General features: G+C 34.2%; 1 protein-coding gene across 4 annotated transcripts in view; it reads right to left on the reverse strand.

The window, feature by feature from the left end:
* Window positions 1-1718: 1718 nt before the first annotated feature.
* Window positions 1719-26526, reverse strand: part of LOC106080346 (transient receptor potential cation channel subfamily M member 2-like) — a 48170-nt gene continuing 23362 nt past the window's right edge. For all 4 annotated transcript variants that reach the window (XM_056003819.1, XM_056003820.1, XM_056003821.1 and 1 more), the window contains 15 exons: window positions 25674-25774; window positions 24144-24369; window positions 23271-23375; window positions 22166-22297; window positions 21031-21276; window positions 20083-20263; window positions 19309-19462; window positions 15758-15909; window positions 14050-14143; window positions 13282-13316; window positions 13044-13107; window positions 12137-12180; window positions 11170-11301; window positions 3206-3311; window positions 1719-2625 (listed from right to left, as the gene is read on the reverse strand). In XM_056003819.1, the coding sequence (XP_055859794.1) occupies window positions 2526-2625; window positions 3206-3311; window positions 11170-11301; window positions 12137-12180; window positions 13044-13107; window positions 13282-13316; window positions 14050-14143; window positions 15758-15909; window positions 19309-19462; window positions 20083-20263; window positions 21031-21276; window positions 22166-22297; window positions 23271-23375; window positions 24144-24369; window positions 25674-25774 (1872 nt within the window). In that variant the 3' untranslated portion in view covers window positions 1719-2525. The remainder of the gene's footprint in view (window positions 2626-3205; window positions 3312-11169; window positions 11302-12136; window positions 12181-13043; window positions 13108-13281; window positions 13317-14049; window positions 14144-15757; window positions 15910-19308; window positions 19463-20082; window positions 20264-21030; window positions 21277-22165; window positions 22298-23270; window positions 23376-24143; window positions 24370-25673; window positions 25775-26526) is intronic.

A 26526-nucleotide genomic window follows, 5' to 3' on the forward strand; every position in this document is an offset into this window, starting at 1 on the left:
GCATCATATTGGCCTCGCGCTGTGAAAACTGGCGCACAAATTGCAGAGGACAAGAGAACAGCGCTGGCAGAAGAAAAGCGTCAAAGGAAAAAAAAAATCTGGAATAACCTGCCCAGTGTGCTCGGCTCACATAGGTCTCACCAGCCACACGAGGAGGCAGATTCCCAGTGCAAAGCCCTAAGCCTCCTGGATGACAAAAGTGGTCATCATTGAACCACGATGGACAAACTATATGAACCTTTTTACTAGATGAACAGAGAGACAGAGTGAGTTGATGTAAGATAACTACTAGACTTCGTTAATAAAAGTCAACCTCCAGACTTCACTAAAAAAACTCTTTCCACCCGACTTTACTATAAAATTCCACTACCAGACTATATAGCTTAACAACCAGATTTCACTAACAAAAACTCAACTACCTGACTTCAGTATAAACCAAAATTACCCAACTTCACTATCAAACTCTTTCCATCAGACTTCACTATAAAACTTAACAGCCGGACTTCACTATAAAACTCAACAACCAGGCTTCAGAATAAACCAAAATTACCAGACTTCACTCTAAAACACTTCTACAACATATACAAGACTGATGGACATCAAAGTCTTCCACAAGTTTCTTTACAATCAGACATGCTGGGGAGTGTAGCAGCGAGCTGGAGAGAAAGTAAATGAAAAAAAAAGTTCTTCAAAAAGACAGAAAAGTCATAATCAAAATCTATTTAGTAAGATGGTGTAGCAACCGTTTTCATACTTCTAGGGTTAAGTCTTAACTGGAGGAAAAAACCTTTCATACCTCTGGGGTTAATTCTGAACTTGAGAAACTGTGCGATGGACTGAACAGGATCTAAGTCCCTGTTTCTTTCCATGACCATATGTTACTTTAGATCTACATGTTAACGAAAGTGGAACATGTCTACTTGCTATCATATTGGCCAATGTATATTTAGCCCAAAAAACAACAACATATTCTAGCGGACCCAACTGAAAGGTCTGGATGTATTACACTTATCTATCTTCCGAGTTATAATTGGGTTTTTTTCCCCCCAAGATATAAAATACAGGACCATTTTAACTTGACCATAAGGACAGCAATGATGGTGGGAAGCGTGGTCGAGAGGCCAAGTGCGCTTGAACTTGGCTTGGCTAACTTGAAGGGGGCTCGAGGTTCAACACTCTACTCAGGCAGAGTTGTGTTTACTGAGCGCCTAAAGGCAGTACGGAAAACCAACTCCTAGATACCCCCTACCTCCCCCACTGGTCCACAAATGAGATTGGACCAAAAGCGCTCTGAGCATGCTATAAGCATGAAAGTAGCGCTATATAAAAGCTATAATATATTGTATTGAATGTTACCATTACATTTTCATCATTGGTCAAACATCTTATTGACCAATGTACAATATACAACAAAATTCAAATGATAGTATTTGCATTTTATTTTTGTTTTATCTGAAAATATTCACCACGTTATAAAAAGAAATTTAAAAAATTTTTTAGTACATAAATTAAAATGTGAATCTTCCACACAACATCGTTTTATAAAACACTAAATATATTGAGTATAATCATGAGTATTTTGTATCATTAATGTACATCATTATGAAGCTGATCCCAATAGCTTTAATCATTCTTTTAACTGCAATAAATTACAAAGATAGAACAAAAACAAAACACACACAAAAAAAATAAAAATAAAATAAAAAATAATAGATATATGAATAATGCATATTTCATGTTTTATTAATCATATTATAATTATTATTCATATTATTATTAATATGTAACATTATAATTTTCAAAACAGAGGATATGTTGATATTTTGTGTTTATTACAAAACATTATTTTGTTATTTCAGTATCAAACAGAAATCATAAATGCATTTTTCTGTTTATTATGTATGCATGCATGCGTTTATTGAATAATTGTATAAATGTGTATAAAAAATGATTTCACCTGTAAATTTTACAATTTGCACTACACATAACAATGCATTATTAGAGCAAACAATTTATAGGACACCACACAAAATATATACACTAATGGATATATCTGTTCAGTTAAATGCTTCCTAATGAGACAGCAAGAGACTTATTACAGATTTATTACATAGCCAGGGGAAAGAGAACCTAAATCAAGCTAAGGCAGAAAACAGTTGTGTCTGTGCTGGAAGTGGCAAAGTATGTAGATCACAGCTAGGACTGTGTGGACACAAGAAGTACTGCACTCCTTTATTTTGGAACTTGAAGACAAATGCTATTATTATTTTTTGATATAAAATGTATTAAACATTTTTAAATTGTTCTGTAAAATGTATTTAATAATAGAAATTCCTTTTGAGACAGAACTAACATTTATTGTAATCATGATCTACAAGTCAGTATTGAGAGTCTTGCACCCTTAACAGTGTTCACAGATACATTCTCTCACTTTAACTTACTAAAAACACAATTTTGATTAATGTCAAAATTGAAAAGATTATTTTGCTATTGGATCTCATTCTCATGTGGAAATGTTTACTATTTTAGTAAAGTACATCCCTCTCCATTGTGTTGAAGAGAGCCGGCAAGGAAGGTAATTCTGTTGATTTCTTGGCTGCTTTCTTTTTCTGTTTGGTTGCCTCCCTTGAAATAGATTATACAAAATTTGCTTGAATGATAGGCACATGTTTACAAATGACAATGCTGTCTGGTGGTGTGGTATGCACCATACTCAGGACTGTTGTCTCAATTGTCCCCAGATTCAAACTATGCCCACCACAATGACCTTACTGTCCTGTAGGAGGTTTTGGCTAAGAAGTAATGCTCTTCATATCTAAATGAATTATTGAAAGTTTCAAGTCAAAGTCAAAATGTTTTCTTCATAGTGACATTAGTTTGAACAAAAAAATTAATAATAAAACAACTACAGCTCAGATCTAAACAAACAATTGATCATTTTAGAACAAAAAGCAACTTCTAGATATTTAAAGTGACTATACAGCTGTAGCCCGAAAATATTTTGTAGATATTTATATCAGATGAATTAGCCAGAGGAGCCCTAATAATCTCAAAATAAATAAAAAAATCTCAGTCTTCTCCATGATTCAAACCCAGGACTATCACGATTCAGCCACCGGCCTTTCAAAACAAATTGATAAAGACTCAGTCAAACGTAATGCTTCAAATATAGACACTTTTGAGAAATGAAAAAAAAACAACTCACTGTGTTAAAAAACTGAACTGTTCATGAAAAGCACCTGGAGAGGATAGGTTCAAGCCTGGCGTCTCGCTGCTGGGGGTCACATGACCATCACTTTCTTGGAAAGATGCTGAAAGTAAAAAGTACTACAATCACTTATAACAAATATTGTTAAGAGATAGCAAATGTAATAAAACAAAAAAAACTTTAAAGTCACTTTAGTCAATAACAAGTAGATCAAATGAGATTTTAGAACATGTTTTCTGAAGTTGAGATAATTCAATACTTAGATTTTCCTCACTTTTTCTTCATGTTTTTTTCGTCACTACTGTTAGGTGCTTCCGCGCTGTCTACGGAGGTAACACGCAAATAACTAAACCCAGTAAACAGGTGAAAGGCCAACAAGCGAAAAATTGTCAATACTGATAGTGAATGTCGAACAAGAAGTATAATAATAACAAAGGGAACTGTCAAATGTCGTCAAGCTAAATCTCTGCGTTCATAAACCTTCTCTCTCCAAAGCTGTCAAGAGTAGTCTGTTTACATCGGTTGATATTTCACTATTCTTCCTCAAATTCTATTTTTCTTTTTACTAGTCGTGTCAATGTCTCTAAGTCAAAACTTCCCCTATTTACAAAACAAATGACTAAAAACTAATCGTGCCATGACACTACATATGTCAGCTGTTAGAAATTTTTCATTCATCACAATTTCTTTTTCCTAAATTATTGTCAATAATTAAACAAATAGCTCAACTTTTTGGTCAAACATTCGATTTTAGTTTGTTGTGAAGTATTTCATAGCTATTTCTACAAACAATATGTTAAAGGCTTTACAATGCTACTATTGTTGTGGACCCCCTCCCCCCCCCGGATAAGTTAACATTTAAGTTCTTAATGAAAAAAATGAAAATTCTAGTTTGTTTACATTGACTTTGCTGCAATTGAGCTGCTTTTCATCATCTCATCAGTCCCTTGGTTATCATCATAGGGGGGCTGTGACTGTTCGCATAACCTAATCCCTTCAATTTTACTGGTCATCAGCTGTTCTTATTTGGATATCAAAAAGAGAGGCTGGCCCATTCTTTTATCCATCCAGCTTTTCTTTGGATGACTCTTTCTTCACGCTCCATCCACTGTGCTTTGGAGGATGACTTTTGAAAATGAGTGATGTCTTACAATATATGAAGGAACTAACTCAGCTTTTGTCTCTTCACAGTATTGAGGAGTTCATTTTCACCAGCTAGAGTGTTGATTTGTAATAGTAAAAACTCATTTGTTTTCTTATCCTGGTATATAATACCCAATAGTTTTCTGTAGCATTAACTCTCAAAGGTGTGAATTCTTCTATCAGCATTCAACTAACAAGAATATAGGGAGTACTAATAACACTTTGGCAGTATACAATTTTAATTTTACTAAGAAGCTGATGATTCTCTAAGCTCTAATTCTCTAATTGCTGATTTTACATTCATTATCATTATAGCTTTTATATAGCGCTACTTTCATGCTTATAGCATGCTCAGAGCGCTTTGGTCCAAAGACCAGTGTTACGGTCGTAGCGCAGCACGGTGTGCATGAATAATGGTGCGAATTTGTGTAATGAATGGAAGTGATGTTGAAAAGGGGAAGCCGGGAGAGATTGACAGGAAGAGAAATGAAATGTTCGTATTTACATAACTTGTTGTAATATTAAAGTATTTATAGAGTAATAACCTGAGAGTCTATTATTATTTCAAAGAGTCTTGTGTCGTAACAAGTGGCGCCCAACGGAAAAGGCAAGACCTGCGTTATAACGGTATCTAATTCCTGTCTACTGAGGTATTACTAGTACTACAAAGTGTAACAAAATCTCTAGATCTCTAGATCTATTAAGATTGAGAAAGTTAGCGTCATCTAAATCTCTAAAGCTATGTACTAGACTCACTGGTAAACATAAACCTTTAGTTGAAACTTAACTAAAAACATTATTGCTGAATTAATCAATTGGATTAACATTTAAATCTAGATTTATATCATTATAATTATTATGACGGCCCATTCTCTACATTCACCAATGTGAAAACGTACATCTTCATTGGTCTGGCGGGTCATAGTTCTCAACAATAACCTTTAACATTCAATATTGATGGAAATTTGTACGATTATTAGCACTAGTGAATTTTGACTACGGTGGAGAACAGTGCCTATTTAGGACCAACGGATGTACACTGACTACGGCATATAGACAAACAACGAAAGATTCATATCACCGGCGGAGAATATACACTAGCATTGGCAGTTATACCAGCAGGAAGAAGAATATTCCGGGAAGAAGATACATATTTGTATTCGAATAACATTAAACGTTTGTTTCATTACATTACATTTAGATAGGAACATTGTTTCCAGACATTAAGTATAGGAGAATCAAATATATTTAATGGATATGGTCAGATAACTCGATAAAGAAAAATTAAAAATGGCGGATAAAGCTGAAATAGTTGCTTTGAAAGAAGAAGGGAGATTATTGGAATTAGAAGGAGCAGAGCTGAGAAAATATGTACAAGAAAGATTAATAGAAAGAGAGAAACTAGTCAAGGAAAAGGAAATAGAGAAAGAGAAGTTAGCCATGGAAAAAGAAAGAGAGAAAGAGAAGTTAGTCATGGAAAAGGAAATAGAGAAAGAGAAGTTAGCCATGGATAAAGAAATAGAGAAAGAGAAGTTGGCTATCAGTAAAGAGAAATTAGTTACGGATAAAGAAATTGAGAAAGAGAAGCTAGCTATGGAGAAAGAAAGGTTAGCCATAGAGAAAGAAAAGTTGGAAATAAAAAAAGGAAAAGCTAAAGATGAAGGTACTTTAAAGAAAAATGACGTGTCTGGAAATAAATTGGCAAAATATAAAGGTACAATGTTTGATGAGAATAAAATAGACATAGATATTTTCTTAAAGAAGTTTGAAATTGAAATGAAAGAATTGGCTTTTCCTGAAGATAAATGGACATTTTTGTTATCGAAGTCATTTGCAGCGGAGGTACCGTCAAAGATCTGCATGAATCAGAATAATTACCAAATAGTAAAGGAGCAATTACTACGAACATTTGGAAAAACTGAGGCGTTTTATCGTCAACAATATGTTAATTGCACCATTGAAACCAACGAGGATCCCCAAACATTTTTAGACAAGATGAATAGCTACTTTGACAATTGGACAGAGTCATCAAAAATAGAGAAGACGTTTGATGGACTAAAGGTATATCTTATGCTGGATAAAGTCATTTATGAGAGTCAGGACGAACTAAAAATATTCCTGCTGGAGAGAAAGCCAAAATCTGTAGATGAGATTGTAAAATTAATAAGGGCTTACAAAGTGGCGCATCCTGAAAAAAAGTTAAACAGAGGTAGCGATATTGAAGAAATAGTAGCATTTAATAGAGCTAGAGAAACACAAGACAGTTATAGCAACAATAGAAGATTTAGATATGAAGGACAGAATAGGTTTAGAGGACAAGGAAGGAGCCAAATAGATAGTAGACAAGGCCAGTATAATAGCTACAGATATCAAGGAAGATATCAAGGAAACAGACAGGGAAGATATGACGGCAGAAGAAATGGAAGAGATCAAAGTTTGTCGTTATTGTCGAGTTCGGGAAGTCTAGATTGTTTTCAAACATTTGTAGGAAATAAGGCTGCAAGAACGATAAGGGACACTGGGAGCACTATTGTTGGAATAAACAGAAAATTGGTTGAAGATCATGAATATACTGGAAAAAACAAAGCATGTATTATGTTTGATGGTAAAACAGTTCGATTACCCGTGGCCCGAGTGAACATTAAAACACCGTATTATACCGGGATCATAGAGGCATGTGTTATAGACCATGATCAAATTGATTTGATTATTGGCAATATACCAAACATAAAGAAGTGCACGGAAAATGAGATAGCAGTTTGGAAAAATTGTTGTGGAATGGCCACTACTCGATCCTGTAGTAAAGATGTGGATGAAGGAGATTTGGCAAAGTTGTTCGAGTTATCAACTAAGGAAAAAGAGCAAGATGAAGAACAACATGAAAACACAGAAACAATTGAAATCAAAGACATAGGATTTAACAAAGAAAAATTTATCACAAAACAAAAAAATGATCCAGAGTTACGCCAACTAGCAAAGAAAGGAGGTAGAGGAGGAAGATTCTATGTAGAAAGAGGAACTCTTGTTAGAGAGATTGAATGGCATGGAAAAAAAGTAATCCAGTTTGTGGTACCCAGAGAATTCAGGCAACTTGTAATGGAAAATGGACACGATATAGCACACACAGGACATCTGGGACTACACAAAACGAAACTAAGAATATTTCAGAATTTTTATTGGCCATCAATAAATAAGGACATAAAAAGTTATGTGACTTCGTGCCAATTATGTTCTAGAAAAGGAGCAAGAAACATAAAAGCACCATTACAAAGGGTGGATGTACCAGATAGACCATTTAGTAAAATAGCGATTGATTTAATCGGTCCAATGCCAGTGGTATCAAATAGGGGTCACCGTTATATCCTAACTGTGATAGACGTGTGCTCCAGATGGCCGGAAGCTATCCCACTCAAACAAATTGAAGCCAGAGATATAGTACAAGCATTATATACGTTGTTTACAAGATTTGGATTTCCTAGAGAAATATTGTCGGATAGGGGGACTCAATTCAACTGTCAATTGGCTACAACATTCTTGAACATGTTTGGGATCCAGCAAAGGTTTACAACCTCGTATTATCCACAGAGCACTTGTGAAAGTTTTAATGTCAATCTAAAGAAATCATTATATAAAGTAATGGATGATAAACCCAAAGAGTGGGATATGGCAATACCGTCAATACTATTTGCATACAGGGAGAGTCGTAATGAAATAACAGGGTTTTCACCATTTCAAATGATTTATGGAGGAAATCCACGAGGTCCAATGACAATATTGAAAGATTTGATAATCCCACATGATCATATAGTAACTAATGACAGTTATGATATTGTGACAGAAACTAGAAATCAGATTATAAAGGCATGTGAAGAAGCGGATAGACAGATGCTAGAGAGAAATGAATTAACACATTCCAGAGTGAATGAACATAGAAAAATGACGGAATTAGAGGTAGGACAAGATGTTTTGGTCTTACATAAGGATAACAATAATGCTTCGGGCACAAATTGGCTGGGACCATACAAAGTAGCAAGGAAAATTAGCGATATGGATTATGAAATAGACATTGATTCGATGTTAAAAATATTTCATGTGGATTTGTTGAAAGAATTTACACCAAGACAAAGAAGTGAAGAAAGGAGTAAGGATGAGTCAATGACAATGAGTGCCTGTGTGACGGAAGAAATGGAGACAGAGGAAAGGTTTAGACCAATAGAGACAGTGGCAACAGAAAGTAGGCAAACATGGAAGGATGTCATGGTGGATGGAGTTTCTCTTGATAGAGCTAAAGAAATCAAGGCACTAATTGAGGAGTATAAGAATATTTTTACGGATTTACCTGGAAAAACAAGTATTATAGAACATGATATCAAGTTAACCGGCAAAGTACCGAATAAACTGCCACAATATACGATCCCATTACACCATAGAGAAACATTACAGAAGGAAATTGACGAGCTACTAACACTTGGAGTGATAGAACCATCTAGTTCACCATGGGCTGCACCAGTCGTGCTTGTTAAAAAAAAGTGTGGCAACTTAAGATTGTGTGTGGATTATCGACAGTTGAATAAAGTCACAAAATTTGACCCATTTCCAATGCCACAAGCAGAAGAAATGTTTACTAAGCTAAAAAATGCAAAGATTTTTAGCACGTTGGATCTGTCAAGAGGATACTGGCAAGTACCTCTAAAACAAGAAGCTAAACCATTATCTGCATTTAAGACACCTTCGGGCATATATCAATGGAATGTGATGAGCTTTGGCTTGGTAAATGCTCCAGCTACGTTTAACAGAATGATGGCCAAATTATTCAGCCATAGAAGAGACACAATTTGTTATTTAGATGATATATGCATTTTTAGTGAGCAATGGGATGAGCATATACAAAGCCTTGGGGAGGTTTTTAAAATTATCAAAGAAAACAATTTAACATTGAAACCAACAAAAATAAAAATTGGCCTAAGTGAAATTTCATTTTTGGGGTATAAGATTAAAAATGAGTACATTACACCATTAGAAGAAACTGTATCAAAAATATTGGACATTAAGGTACCAAAGACAAAGAAGCAAATTAGAAGCCTTTTGGGTCTATGCAACTTTTATAGAAAATTTATCTCAAATTTTTCAGAAATAATTGAACCGTTAACAAATTTAACAAAGAAAGGAAAACCTAACAATATAGTGTGGACGGAGGAATGTCAAGAAGCACTGGACATAATTAAAACTTTCTTTTCTGGGGCACCGATTTTGAAATTACCTGACAATACTAAGGAATTTATTTTGGCTACTGATGCATCAGCCATTGCAATAGGAGGCTGTCTAATGCAAAAATGGAATGGTGTCCCACATCCTGTTTTATATGTGAGTAGAAAACTGACCGCAGCTGAGTTGAAATATGCCACCATTGAAAAGGAAGGACTAGCCATTGTATGGTGTATAACAAAATTAGGGTTCTACCTAATGGGAGCTAAATTTGAACTATGGACGGATCACGCTCCCTTGGCCTTCATTAATACAAATAAACTAGGGAACAACAGAATAGCCAGGTGGGCATTGCAAATTATGGATTACAACTTTGAGGTCAGGACAATACCAGGGAAAGACAATGTGATAGCGGACACATTATCAAGCGTACCTAGGGAGGAAAAGAAATGGAAGTAAGGAAAGGAGCTAGGCCACGTCAATTTTGTTTCTGTTGGTTGATCAAAAGAATAATGTCAGTAAAATCATTTTGGTGAGAACACAATGAATAGCAGTGTAATGAATAGACATCTATAACAGATTGGAACATTTTGTAAATATACACATACTACATGTATATGTAATCGAAGACTGTATGGACTGACGAAGCTTTGTTACATGTGTGAGGTGTCGAGATATTAATATATGGTGTTATATTGAGAATTTGATGAAACCATTGTTAGAAATGTAAAATATAGTATTACAGTTACATAGTTAATTATAGTTTATAATTGTGAATTATGAGATTTACTCTGATTGGTTCGTTGGGGAAGCCTGGACATTATACATTGGGATGGATGTAAGTAATTTTGAACCTAAAATAATAATGTAGAGAATGGTGATATGTAATGTTGCTGTTGGAGGTTGTTGTTGTTTTTTGTTGTTGGCTTTTACCTGGTTTAAAAGAATGAGAATTAATGAAGATAATATAATTATATTGAACAGTGATTTATAATTTTATTTGATATTTAAAAGACGTTCGATGTACATCGAACTTGGCAAACAAGGGGGGTGTTACGGTCGTAGCGCAGCACGGTGTGCATGAATAATGGTGCGAATTTGTGTAATGAATGGAAGTGATGTTGAAAAGGGGAAGCCAGGAGAGATTGACAGGAAGAGAAATGAAATGTTCGTATTTACATAACTTGTTGTAATATTAAAGTATTTATAGAGTAATAACCTGAGAGTCTATTATTATTTCAAAGAGTCTTGTGTCGTAACAACCAGTGTGTGTGGGGGGGGGGGGGGGAGGGGTATCTAGGAGTTGGTTTTCCGTGCTGCCTTTAGCCGCTCAATAAACACAACTCTGCTCGAGTCGGGTGTCAAACCTCGAGCCCCCATCATAGGTAGCCAAGCCAAGTTCAAGCCCACTTAGCCTCTTGACCACCCTTCGCACAAAACATTGAACAAAAATCAGTTAAGGTAATTGTTTTTGTTCAGACAATACTTTAATTTGTTTACAAAATAGTCTGGACTGGAAGAGGTAGTAGTATTAACGTGTGTACCTGGAAGTATTCTTAATGAAAAGAAAGTTTAGATGGGAGAAAGTGAGTAGACAATTTAAATGTACTTACTTTCATCCTCTTCTTTAATTTCATCAATTATATCTTTCAGGGTTGGTATTGGCAAAGCTTCTACATTAACATAGAGGCCATTACTCTCATCTGATTCAGTTTTAGAGATTTTCTCTGACTGTCTCAAACGTCCTAAGAACAAAAAAAAAATTAAGTTTCTTTGATTCCAATGTACTTAATAGCCTTACAACTATATAAGATAATGACTTTTAACTTATCACTTTATACCATTATGATTTTTCAATATAACACCAAAAATCTTTACTTTATGACACGATAAAAAAATTTTTTTAATTACTTCTGTGATTTATGTTTAACTTTAAAGAGTCTTGGTAAACAATTATTAATACTTGGTTTCAAATCTCAAGGCCTCAAAGCTATGATATTTTAATTCAAGATTTTATTTAAAATGAGTTGCCCTTCTTCGATGCCCCAATAAAGGTAGCAGACAAATATGACTTTTATCATTAATGTCCTCAAAATAAAAAAGGTTTCCATACTATACAATAGCCCAGAGAAGTGTGTGACAGACTTTCATCATTAAAAGAAATATTGATCAGTGCAAAACACAAAGATAGATGGATGGCTGCCAGGTCGTGTGTTATGCAAGCTAAATTTTTATTAAGTTGTTTCGATGAGTCTGGGTTCATACTCTGCCCGCTGCCATCCCCTGTCTTCCTGCAGGAGGTTGGAACTAGGAAGTAGATTATCTTCAACTCAAAAGTAACATCCGAAACATGTCAAACAAACTAACAAACAAACAAAATGTTTACACTTTTCAACTTGAAGATTCATCGAGCGGTAAGAGAATTAATAGTGCTAATACTAAGACTAACTAAAACCTAATCTCAACTATACAAAGAAACATGACAGACATACATCACAAGTACAACTTTAGAGGTCATGTTTTCAATAAATGAACATAGTTTAAAATGATATTCTATTCATATTCAGTTTAAAATATTACTTGTTAATCTTGGTGATAGTCTGTATCTTGAGCCTGCGTTAAGTCTGAAAACAAATGTTTTTTTATTACATATTTTTTAAATAAATACTGTACGTATAGTTTTCCAGCATGTTTAAAATACAAAGCTTTCCTCAGAAATTTATCTTAACTTTAAACGCACACAGGATGCAACAGAAAAAAATAATTGTGCTATTAAAATTCTTTTAGAAAAAGTTTTTTTAAAACTTAAACTGCGCTGCTAGAACTGAACTCATTATTATTATAGCTTTTATATAGCGCTACTTTCATGCTTATAGCTCATTTGTGGACCAGTGTGTGTGTGTGTGTGTGTGGGGGGGGTATCTAGGAGTTGGTTTTCCGTGCTGCCTTAAGCCGCTCAGTAAACACAACTCTGCCCGAATCGGGTGTTGAACCTCGTCCTTGAGCCCCCTTCTAGGTAGCCAAGCCAAGCCAAGTTCAAGCGCACTTGGCCTCTCAACCTAGTTCCCACTCATTGGGAGATGGGGAGAGAAAGAGGTGAAACAAGAACGTTTTGGTGGCCGAGCGACTTCAAAATGTGGACCAGACTACCCTTTACAAACTAATTAAGCACATATGGAGACCAATATGATGTAGTGTTGTGATATAGTAAGGAATTATGCAGCTACAAACCACACACAAAAATTTTGAGATAGCACTTCTGAAACAAGAAAAACTAAAATACTTTTATTCCAAATAATAACTTTAGCAAAAGTAACCAGTAAACAAGGTATATGATATTTTTTTTTACATGTGATATGTGACTAAGGCAAAAGACAGGGAGGGATGGAGAAAGGCGGTTGACGAATCTTGCATGGTGCCCCAACGGTCCAACAGATTAAGGGATAGGTAAAGATAATGGTAAAAGATATGAAATTTAAAGACTTACTTTCGAATGCTGGATGCACGTCTGGAATCTTGGTGACCTATGTTAGGGTTAAAGTCATCATCTCCTGAAGCAACAAAACAATCGTCAGAAATCATTCAATTAAAGCACCATATGTTCTTTTATTTAAAGATTTACCCATATCTTTTTATTTATAGAAGAAAATATAAAATGTTCAACGGGATGATAAAAAGAAACATTTATTTGAAACATACCACTAAACCTAAAGAGTAGCACTTACCATCAGAGAAGTAGTCGTCATTGATAGTTGTAAAACTGTAAGATAAACAAACACTTTTCATCAAAACAAGAACAAGTTTACTTTCTTGTTTTCAAGCCTTTATTCAAGGCACAGTAAAAATTTGTAAGAAAACAATTATGTTACACAAATAAAGCAGAAAGAATGTTGAAGAATACATGGACTATGTATATATATAGACTAATTTATTTTCAACTTGTTTTCTTTGAGACATTTTTGATAGAATCGAATAAGTTATTTAATAATTATCAGGCCTGGTTGTTATACAAGTAACAAATCATAAAGCTCAGTGCTAATGCTAAGATAAATTATTTCAATAATTACAAATATTTTATTTAAAGGTCTGTTTTGTGTATTTTCAGACTGGGCCTTTCCAAAAAAAAAGTCTCCATTTAACATTCTCAACAAAACTATTGAATTTATAAAAATAGTTAAGTAAAAGTTCCCAGTTCAGACCTTGAGATCTATAAGGCACATGATGTTAAGGTCATCTATTTCTTTCACTAATGGTTAATGAGCAGGGTGTCATGTGGCCAGCACAATGACCCGCCACCTTTACTTTCTCCAACCTAAGTCAGGTACCCATTCAGAGTTGGGTGGTCTCAAAATCCAGAAAATCAAAATCACAGTTTTTCACAGAGAATCGAAACCAGGTTCGGAAGCCAACTGCTTAACCACTCAGCCACTGTGCCCCCTATTTATAATAATGATGAGATGAAACAAAATTTGATATAATCATAAAAAACTTACCTTCCATCTATTATTTTACCAGTAATTATTTGTCCAGCCATGTTCTCAAACTCTTTAATTCCGCTGTGTGCCTCTGACTCCTCAAATGATGAGCCTATGTCAAACAAAATGCACAGAATCATTATTTTATTTAAAGATGTCTTTTTAACTTTATTCTTTGGAATAACATAATTGAATTCTCATATAGCGCACTCCATGCAACTCTAGTTCATGTCAGGGAGAGGTATGTCAAGAATAAATGTTAGTTTAATATTTTGGTATGATAGTTATATCCCCTTGTATATGTATTCCCAGGCTGTGAATGTGAACAGTCTTGCACGTGTTGTGAACTGAATGGTTAAGTCTTCGGTGAATGTAAGAGAGAGTGTGTTAAGTTAGTGAGGTCTTGCTCCCGGTCCAGGAAGGTTGGACAGTCGCTTCCTGGACTGGTGTTTGTGTATTTATATATTTCGAAAAGTTGATGGACTAGTGATTGTGAATTAATAATATATGAGAATCAATGCCATTGTGTGATTTATTGAATATTAAAGTTATTCATTGTTATTATCAGGAGTTGAAGTTTATTTAGCTAATAATAAGTAATTCTAATTGAGTGGATATCTGGAATTAAAGTGTATGAAGTTGTAATTGTTCGTATTTGTGAAACCCCTAGCGAGAAACACAACAACCCTAGTCAAAACAATAATGTGAACTCTTGACAGTTCAATAGTGGAGTATTTGTGAAAGGAAGAATCTAGTGGCAAGAAAAAGTGTTTTTCTTTGTTAGTTTTACATGTTTCAGATATATCACTTCAGAATTGAAGATTGTTACACTTTTACACCCAAGGCCTAATCCTCTGCAGGAAGTCTGGAGATGTCTGCAAGCATGGTTTCAACCTGTGACCAATAAAATGACAGTCCAGAGTGCAGACCTCATGACCAGGCAATTGTATCTAGGAGAAGGTTTTCTGGGCTGCCTTTAGGCGCTCAATAAACACAATTCTGCTCGAGTCGGGTGTCGAACCTCGAGCCCCATTCATAGGTAGCCAAGCCAAGTTCAGGCATACTTAGCCTTCCCAAGAATTATAAAATTATTATAGCATTCTCTATGTATTTTAGATATTAGAAAAAAAAAGTCAGTTCTTTCTGCAGCAGTCACACAAAACATTATTCATTAAACATCGACAAATTCAGCAACAAAAAAAAATTAGATTCTGGCACTGTTTATTGAGGAGGCATGGTGGCTGAGAGGTAAAGTGCTTGGCAGAGGGTCACAGGTTTGAACCCTGGTTAAGACAGGGCTTTTTAATTTTGGGATCTTAGGAAGCCTTTGAGTCCACCCAGCTTTAATGGATAACTGACATTAGTTGGGGAAAAGTAAAAGCAGTTGGTCGTTATGCTGGCCAATCGATACCTCCGTTAACCCTGGGCCATAGAAACAGATGACCTTAACATCCGCCCTATAGCCCCCAAGGTCATAGTGCATAAATCCTAGCCTTCAGCTTTTTAGAAAACTCTGCGTCAGTCTCATGGATTACTTGGTTGAAACCTACAGAAACACTTTCCCATTGCTCATGACCATTCAAAGTATATTAGACTACAAGGTAAAGGTAATACAAATTTCACAACAAGTAAAATGGAATAGACTATTTCTATATTATTTATAACTATCATTTTCTTAAAATAGATGTTCAAGAAGAATGTCATTGTTTATGTCCCCTGAACTTACTGTAGGGCTGTCCAACTCGAAACATAAGCCAGAAGAAAAGTGGAATGAAGGGAGGCAATAGAATTCTGCACCTGGAGTACTGCTCAGAGAGAAGAAACCTTTGATACCTCCATATCATCTCGTTCTGTTCTTCTTTTCTTGTGATAGCAAAACTAATTGAAAGATATATCATTTTAATAATAGACAATTACCAATTACTAGCATTTAGCTTCCAAATTTTTTTTTCCTAAAGGTAGAGTTGTGGAAGCTGATAATAGAGCAACTTTTTTTTAATACATTTTAAGCAAAATTTTGTTTAAGCTAAATACAACTGTATGAGTCTTATTAGATACTATTATTTTATTATAAGAGTCTTATTAGATACTATTATTTTATTATAAGAGTCTTATTAGATCCTATTATTGAAGACAGCAAAAAGAGAATCTAAATCGACTACTAGGACCATGGTTATATATGTGCTGGATGTGGCATCTGAAGACTAGTTTTATTACTGAACATTAAGAAGCGTCTGTTGAAGTCTTGCACTCCTTTATTATTAATCTCCATTTTTAAGGAATTTTTTAACAAAAAAAAAATTGAACAAATAAAATTAGCATCTCTTTTAAACACAACAAATACCAGCATTAGCTTTAAGTATATTTTTTTTTGCTTTCTGTGCTGAAAGTTTAACAAGGGTGTCATGTAGACAAAATTCTTCTTCCTCGTTGTCATTTTTATGTTGGAGCGTTCAGGTGACTAGACCAATATATGAGATGAACCGCACAGTGGTTTCCAAATCAGGGAGCTTCCATATAGCTTTCTTTCTATAGGGCTGTTTTGGGGCCAGTCTCGTGTTCTGGCCTCTTGGTAAAGAATGCAGTTTTGAAGGATATGGTCAGCATTCTCTGGTGACACTATACATTGGCAGATTTCACTAGTTCCAATTTTGAGCTTCTGGAATATATATTGTCTCATTCTGTTGTGACCAGTTCTGAGTCGAAAGATTAGACGTTGGTCTTGTCAGGATAGCTTATAATAGGCGTCATCTTTCTTGTCCATTTCTCATTTATTTTATTCAAAATTTTAAAGTTTTGCCAATAATTTCATAACAGATTTACTGTTGAAATATTCACTTTGAAAGTCTTTTGTTTTTTTTTGGTCATATGTTCTGTAATAAAAAAAAACTTTTAATTACTCTCTTTACTTTAGTTCCAGACATTTTTTCAATTAGGTACTATTGCATGAGTAATGCTTCTCAGCCTTAAAGTGGGGGACTGAGACAGTGGTGTAGCTAGGGTGGGGGTTGAGGGGTCCATATTTGAAAATCCCCAGGGCCACTAAATAAGTGTCCGAAATTTGTTTTTGCATTAAATATTACGCCATTATCTCGTGTCATGATGTCAAAATTTAGGGACGCCTAAAGAAGTTGGGTCTCCCAGGCCTCTAATCCTTAGCTATGCCATGGGGCTGAGGTAAAAAGGGTTATTAAAGAAGGCAATCCAATAGGGAAGAAAAAGGGTGCTCTAAATTTTTTGTAAATTGACAACTTTTTAACATTCTCTTTAATGACAATTAAATCAAGTATGAAAATAGGTCTAAGAGGTTATTTCATCTGATTGTTTGTTGCTTGTATAGCTCTAAACTCACATTTTAGATTGAGATAAATAAATATTTCATATTTTTAAGGACTAGATTTAGGCCTATGATTAATTTTTTCTAATTGATGTCAAAGAGATAGAAATCCAATAATAAGAAGTCATTGTATTCCACTCTGAAGATTAAAAGGATGAATGCCTTATTTCGTATGCCTAGACAAATATATGATATACTAGGCAATCCTAGTAGTAACATTTTGCTAAATCTGATGCAGAAAAGCTTTTGATGCCAGGCGCCTATTTTATTTTAGTTTGCTCCACTGGGCCTGACTTCTTCTTCTTCTTCTAGCCAGCTTTATTGCTGCTGAGCTGTGAGCTCTTTTGCAGACTGTGCCAAGGAAAAAAAAACAGAACTGTTAACTACCTCACCCTAAGGTCAATGTTAGTCAACAATCACAAAGAGGAGTGGCTCAACCAATGGGCATCAGGAAACACAGGCAGAGCAATGTACAAAGAAATGACTACGCCTAACAAACTGGACAGCATTAACTTCCTCCCCCGCAAAGAACAATCTACAATTTTCCAACTAAGGACAGGACACACACCACTATTAAATTACCACCTGAACAAAATAAACTCCACACAACTCCCCCTTTGCAGACACTGCGCCCACCCCTTTGAAACCGTAAACCATATCCTCTTTAAATGCCCCTCCCTAATCCACCTTAGGCAAACCCTACTTCCACTGCAGCCCAACATAACCAACACCCTGTACAGCAGTGCTGAACAACTGAAGAAAACAGCACACTTTTTTTTCCTTGGCACAGTCTGCAAAAGAGCTGGGCCTGACTTCAGCAAAGGCTTTTTGTTGATTCATAAATCTGTGTCCAGAATTTTATGAGAGCTCTCACACTCTCTTTCAAGGGTCATCTTCTGACAGTTGCATTTGTCTGTGCAAGTAAGGGTGAAAATGGCATCTGAGTTGATTTTTAGACTGTTTCAGTGGTACGCCACTTTTAGAAATGCCAATGCCATCCTTCTTTAAGCTTGTAGGAAAAAAATTGCTGTCATCTACTATGATCCAAATAACACCTTTGGATACATTAATATAAGATTTAATAACTTAAATTTTTCAAAACTTTGTTGATTTTTTTGTTTGTTAGGGTAATCTCTTCAAAGAAAGACACATTTCTAAATGGTTAATGTTATTCTTACATGTTTATTTCATTTTTCCTTTATACAAATTCTTAATTACAGTAAAATATCCATATTACAAGGTCTTTGGGGCTTGTAAAGACCTTCCTTCAGCGATCAAAACCAGGAAAAAGAAGCAGACAGAGAAATTGATTGATGGGAAGACAACATTAAAGAATGGACGGGCCTGCCATTGGAAGAGGTTCTAATGCAAAAGACAAAGAGAAATGGAGAAAGACAGTCGACGAATCTTGCATGGTGCCCAAACAGACTAAGGGATAGGTAAAGGTAAAAAAAATTGTATGACTTATTTGTCTAGATTTAAACTTTCTCTCTTTTAAACAGAATATGTCTAGGTAGTTGATTTAGTACTTCAATCAATTTTTTTTTTAACTCATAGACTTTTGAAGATGATTTTAGATGATTGAGTTTTTTTTTTGTTTTTTTTTCAGTTTATGTTTTTGCCCGGAATAGATTAAACATTTGAAATAGTACCAAAGAAGAATTGGTTTAAAGTATCTGCAACAATGAGTGTAATATTCTTGATATAAAAAGTATGTGAGCTGTTGACTTAATTTTATTGTTGAAAAATTCAATGGACTACAAAATGTAACACATTCAAATCCAGTTGTTGAACCCTAAAGTAATGAATCCTATTAAACAGTCAAATAAATGTTAATCTGACCAGCTGATAGTTTGGGTCCAAAATGTCATGATGATTGGTCTAATTAGCAGGATTGAACTGTAATATGTTACATTAATACACATCTAAACTAAACTTACTTGAAGAGCGCGATAATTAAACTGAACATCAAGATCTGCACAAAGAGTGCGTAGGCACCAAGGAAGACAGGCATAGCAAACCTTCCACTGATACTAGGACATCTCAAGACAGAGTGGTTTCTATACAGATTGGGATCTCTAGTACAGCCATCACCTTTGATAAAAACAGATGGATACCATGCATTTTCAAAATGTCACATTAAGATATAAATACAGCCATCACCTTTGATTAGAATCATGGATGGAAATCATACATTTTCAAAATGTCACATTAAGATATAAATATAAGAAAAACAAAACCTTTTGATTTCTAAAAAAAAAACATGAATTTTTAGTTTCATTGCTAAACTTGAATTATTGAAAACTTAACTACACAAGTAATTCTAATATAAAGTTTAAAAACCTTGTGCAACATAGAGAAGTAGAGAGAGATGATCCTAATTTCCATTATTTGTTATTTCCCCCATTTCAGCCCTTAACTCTCTGTAATTATTTTCCGCATTCAGAAGGAATTATTAATTTTGCCCATTTATGTTTCACTAGCCTGTTAGGGTTAAATGTCGATAACATTTTTCTTTTTTTTTTCTTAATCCGACAATGTTATATTTGGTTAAGATAAATGTATGTCCTTTATATATAACACCAATTAAAGTTTATGAACCCAAAAAATTAAGTATCCTAATGGGGTCAAATCAACGGTGGTATCGTCAATCAGGAGAGAAAGAGTTAAACCAACAAATGCATTAGCGTTGTAAATGTGCAGCTGTGAGGTACCTGACACTTCTACTTCATCCAAGCGGTAATCACCAATCATGGCCCAAAATCCTTTTCGGAAGATGTAGTACAAAATATATCTATTTAACTCTGTCTCTGGGTAAAGTATTGACTCTGAGGCCACCGCGTAGGACACCAAAAAGATGAACAGGATAAACAAAAAAGGAATGTAGATTTTCACCTGTAAGAGAAGAAGATTTATATTTTTGGAGGATTCACTGGCATTGCTATAAAATAGCTTAAAATGATTGCAGTAAGAGGAATATTTATATAATAATGATGATATTATGTTTAAGAGATATAACTATATAAGTAAAAGTAAAGTTCCCCTTTCAGACCTTGTGATCTATAGGCCAGATGATGTTAAGGTCATCTGTTTCTGCGGCCCATGGCTATGGCAAGGGTGGTCATATGGCCTGTATAACAACCAACAGCATTTACCTTTCCCCAACTATTGTCAGGTACCTATTAGAGCTGGGGGAACTCAGAAGGCCCTAAACATCCTGAAATTCAAAATCCCTGTCTCCACCGTGATTCGAACCCAGGACGTCCAGTTCAGAAGCCAAGTGTTTTACCACTCAGCCACCACACCTCCTATATAATTATATAACTGTGGTAAAATGTTTTAAAGAAATATCTATATTACCTATTATACACTTTGATAATGTAAAACAACAAATAAATAAATTATAAACAAAATAAAAATGATTTTTGGTAAATTTAATATGCATAAATTCTTCTTACTGTATTTTATCTAGATCACGTCTATTACAAAATGAGGAGCGATAAACAAGAATAACGTTTTTCATAATGTAATTTCAACTTTATACATTTAAATATTTTGTAATATAGAACTTTCAAAAGTTTTTATAAAATGTATTGACAATTACTAAAGTTTTGTAAGTATTTTATATACATTTTATTCATAGAAGCATTGAGAACATTTACCATTTTTCTTATCTTCACCAATATTGGTCCCAGCATTTTATTTTCATAAAAGTACTCTGTAAATCTGAGAGCATACACAATGAAGTCACAGCTGAAGACATAGCGGGCAGCATCCATAATCTGTGGGTAGTCTGTATAATGATAGGCTACCCAACGCAGCGTCCAAGCTATGACAGCCAGGGTGATGGAGAGCAGGTCAAAAATGTTATAGATCTCAAGCTGATACTCTCCACGCTCTTGGAACACCTACTGACACATTTACCATCATTCAATGCACTAAGTTAGGGTAGACAAGGTTATTATTTACAAAACTTAGCAGTTAATAAAATCTTTAGATCCACTCACATTTTTATTCTCAAACAAAAGAAAACAACACTTAATGAAATATTCTATTTCTCCCAGATGAAATCCTCAAATGTGAGATTTATAAAGTCTTATTTCTCCAAGATGAATGTTTTACCCATTGACTAGTTTTGTCAGTCAGTTCAAATTTAAAAAAAATGCACCAAAAATCAATTTAAAAAAATGTCTAAATAAAAATTTAAAAATTCAGATATCATGAGCAATTATAAGAAATTATAAAGATCTGTAAAATTTTATAGATTTCTTCAAACCATCAAAACTAAATGATTGACAATATTAGATAGACATCTGGCAAAAAGTGGACATGTCAACTTTTCCAGCTAATATTGGCATAAAGTGTGAAAATGTCAGACTATCCATAAAATAAATAGAATTTAAATGTTTCAAATGTAAAACACACGTAAATAAAAGATTTTTATTTTTGGACAATCCTCTTCATTAATAATTAAATACAGATTTTCATTTGCATTCCCAGGCATGCACATAGACAGAGCATTTTTTTTTAGCACCAACACATAACTGGCATAAGACACAAAAAGCTAGACTCAGTGGAGTCAGACATTCTTCTCACAAAGAGAAATATGATATTGGATCTAGCAGTTGTACAGCCTTTCTTTTCATGTTAAATTTAAAATTTAATATATACATTATTTTAAGTCCACTTTTGTAAGGCATTGTCTTACTTTGGTCATGCAGGTGTCTGGTAACCTTAGATAGCATGATGGTTAAACAAGTCGGGAGACCGATAGAACAATACACGGTTAATGCATACCTGATCAATTTCTCTAGCAATTATAATGAACATATAAAACATGACAACTCCTTCTAGCCAGTGGAACTGCTGGGCACTGAGAAGAGAGACCAGTAGAATACTATAGGCTGTCAGAAACAGGATGTATCCAATCTGAAAAAAAAAAAAGAGTTAGGTTTAACATTACATCAATATGCTTAAAATATTTTATAGGTAGATTCTTCTTGACTTAATTTTAGCTGAAATAGCTCTAATAATCCAAGAAGTTCTGTTCATTGGGCGTTTTTTTTTTGTTTGTTTAAAGATTACAAATATCTTGCAACACCTAGTCAAGTATCAGGCTGATAATTCAGAAACCATTGTTTTAATCATTAATATTGGGCATCAGGAAACACAGGCAGAGCCATGACTACGCCTAACAAACTGGACAGTATTAACTTCCTCCCCTGCAAAGAACAATCTACAATTTTCCAACTAAGAACAGGACACACACCACTATTAAATTACCACCTGAACAAAATAAACTCCACACAACTCCCCCTTTGCAGACACTGCACCTACCCCTTTGAAACCGTAAACCATATCCTCTTTGAATGCCCCTCCCTAATCCACCTTAGGCAGACCCTACTTCCACTACAGCCCAACATAACCAACACCCTGTACGGCAGTGCTGAACAACTGAAGAAAACAGAACACTTTTTTTCCTTGGCACAGTCTGCAAAAGAGCTCACAGCTCAGCAGCAATAAAGCTGGCTAGAAGAAGAAGAAAGAATCATTAATATTCAATAAAGGACTTGGTTTCTACTTTAATATTCAGGGTTTCAATTATTACCAATATTTACAGTGCGCTGTATGTTTAAAAAACAATTATTGGTATTACTGAAAGGGAAACCAATGACTATGAAGATTTAAGTCTCTAATTAATATGCACAACTAGACTGACACATGGACACTTGTAGGACATAATTATCTTCTGATTAGAAGGAACGTCTGTCATTTATAAGATAAGAGAGGGTCAAGAGACAGGCATTATATTCTTTTGTAACACACAAGAAAAAAACTATAGCAGGGCACAACAAAAAAAATGTGTATACACTTTTCTAATGTTTAACAATCTACTACTTACGGAATCAAGTCTGCACCTTCCTTTTGGAGATAGAAAAAAGCGTTCAATATTTTCTTTGACTTTGCTTGCAGCTACTGTTTCATCTGTTTTAAACACTGACTCAGGCTAAGAACCAAGAAAACAAATCTTAGTTAAACCTAAGCATAAAAAAATAAACAAAGGCATAGTAAAGTAAAGTTTCCCTTTCAGACCATGTGGCCTATAGGGCAGATGATGTAAATGTTATCTGTTTCTGTGGCCTACGGTTAACAAAGGTGCCATAGGGCTGGCACTACAACAAACCGCCTTTACCCCAATTGATGTCCGATACCCATTAGAGCTGGGTGGTGCACTAACGATCCCGAAAATACAAAATCCAGTATTCACAAGGATTCAACGCGGGACCCTTAGTTGGGAAGCCAAGTACTTTACCACTCAGCCACTGCATTCCAAACCAAGGCATAACAATTACAAGTATATATTTGGTTTACATAGTTTCAATATATAAATTGTGTTCTCATTTATATAATAATAATAATATAAAAAAGAAATTACTAATTGGATAAAGAATTAAGTATGACTGTCAAGATAACAAAACATATGGTCTACTGTCAGCAGTAGGAAACCTGTTTTTTTTTCTCTTTGAACCGTATTTATTATGATGGTATGAGCACCTTATCGTGTGGTATGTGCTCTGGATTCTTGTCCTGATTGTCCCAGGTTCGAACCCTTCCAGTCAGCTTCTCCCACCAACCTGTGGGAAGTTTGGGATCTTAATTTCAGAAGGAACATCGGAAACAAAAAAGGTAGCATTACCCTATGCTAGACATTATTTTTTAGATGTGTTAATATAACAATGTTGAATATGATTGGACAAAGACGGCTTCTACTCACTTCCAAATCTTGTAATTGCAATCCCTTGTAGTTATTCCAGACATACTTATTCAAATCTGAACAGGCCTTCTGCTGAACAAACTGTCTATTTTTCGTCTTCATGGCAATTGTAATGCAAGATTCATTACCCCACACAGGGATTTGTTGTATCAGAAGGATCCAGGTACTTAAAATGTTTTCTTTGTAGCAGGCAAACAGTGTGCCAATTGCTAAATCTTGGTAAAAACTGAAACAGACAATGTGAACTTGTTTTTTTTTTTCATTTTGGAGAAAAGAGCAGAACTTCTTGTAATCTTTGGTGTCAGGGATTGAATGTTTTTTTTTTTTTGTTATAACTTTGGTATAAAAGAGTTATATATCTTTTTATTTATGTACTCAGGTTATAAATGTGAACAGTCTGCACATGATGTGAACTGAATTTTTATTAGTTTACCATGTATGAGAGAGAAAGTGTGTTTATCAGTGTGGTCTTTGTTTTTAGTCAAGGAAAGTTGGGCACTTGTTTACTGGGAACAGAAGTGGACTGGTGTTTTTGTGCTGTTAAGGAGTATTTTTTTTTTTGTATATAGTCATTTAACTTGTTATTTCCTAGATAGTTGGAGTTTTTGTGGTTCATTAAGTATATATTCATATGTTAAGTTAGTTAACAAGTGTATAGTATAGATCTGCAGTGATCCACGCTAAAGATTTTGTAAGTTCCCCTTGAGCCAAGTAAAAAAAACCCCTGATATTTGGAGATTCCTGATTTAATAAAAAAAAAGTCAATTTAAAATGTTAATATTGTTACACAAAAAATGAAATATTAACTACATCAAACACAAATCTTGTCAATCTCACATTAATTGTTAGTTATAGAGAAGAAAATAAGTTCATTGTAAGAAATAAAGACCTTTTAACCCAATAATCCTATATAGGATTACCAGAAACATATTTGTATTCCTAAACAAAGGGTAGTAGTTCAATTTTATTTTAGATAATTTTTTTATATTCAAATATGTTTTGAAACATATCAACTACAGTTAGAAAAATAGAAAAATTAATGAACTGTCAGAAAATATATACTTTTAATAACTTTAACATAAAAACAAAATACAAAAAATTACATCAAACTATATCATTAGCCTGAACATGGTTCATTTTTGACAATTTTCCAGGTAGATTGTTACCGAAAATAATCAACAAAGCAACAAAGAATATTCCTAATTTTACTAAAAATAGAATCAGTTAGCTGCTAAATGAATTGTTATCACGTTCACAATGATACTAGAAGAAATCTTTTGTTTAAAAAGTTTAAAGCAAGTATATTGAAAATGGGATTTTTGGAAACATTCTACTAGGGTTTGGAACTAAAACAAGAAAATGTCCCCGACTAATGGGTTAAAGACACACGTAATTATAAATTATAATTTTTTTTTAAGAATATTAATTAATTTAATCATATTAATTAAAATTAATAAAAATAAATTTATTAAAATGAAAGACTGAAATACTCATACAGATTATCATTTGCATAATAAATGTTAAACCAACTTTTGGTATTCCTTCAGCTTAGTCAGCCCAGCCTGGTCTTGTTCAGTGTTGGTACACTTTTTCAGAAAGTAAGAAGCAATGAGAGCACTCCCTATTAAATTCTGTAGATTAAAAAGAAAGTTACAACAAGGGTGATGACATGAGCCCCCATAAGTAATGGATTATCCTAATACAGTGTGGCATCTACAACTTAGTCAAGCATAACACCTATGAAAGTATAATAAGCATACAAATTTGTAGGCTTGTATCTAGACAAAAAATATTTTAATGTGCATTTAGAGCAATGTATATAGCTTACAATATATACATCTTTGCTAGGCTGTTTAAAACTAAGCAAGTTTTCATTTACAGCTTTGCTCGAAATTCTAACAGGAAAAATATAACTTTAAAAAAAATAAACTCTTTTTTCAATTTTCGGTAGTTCCTGAAAAATGATGATAATTCAGTCAGTAAATGCTTATATATTTGTTGATGTTCCACTGTTCCATAAGTGACAGTGCCACATTTTTACACACTACATCTAGTGGTAGTTAAAAAAGATTCACAATCTAACTTGAGAATCCAGACATTATTGACAAAAACCAAAATGACAGTTCCTTTCACAGTCTTTCACACTTGACTCTACATAGCGCACAAACACAAGCTTTCATACAATTACTCAAAAAAACAAAGATTTACTGCTGCAGGGGTAAACGACTGTATAGAAAATACGAAAAACATGCATATATGTAACCATGCCGGACCACGTTAAACAAAGGACGTTTGGGCCACGAGGCCTTCATCAGCTACAAAACAAACAAAAAATGAAAAAACAATTAACACAAAATAGTCTTAAGTTAACTTATCTGTCCGA

This window comes from Biomphalaria glabrata, chromosome 11, assembly GCF_947242115.1.
Source record: "Biomphalaria glabrata chromosome 11, xgBioGlab47.1, whole genome shotgun sequence".
Lineage (NCBI taxonomy): Eukaryota > Metazoa > Mollusca > Gastropoda > Planorbidae > Biomphalaria > Biomphalaria glabrata.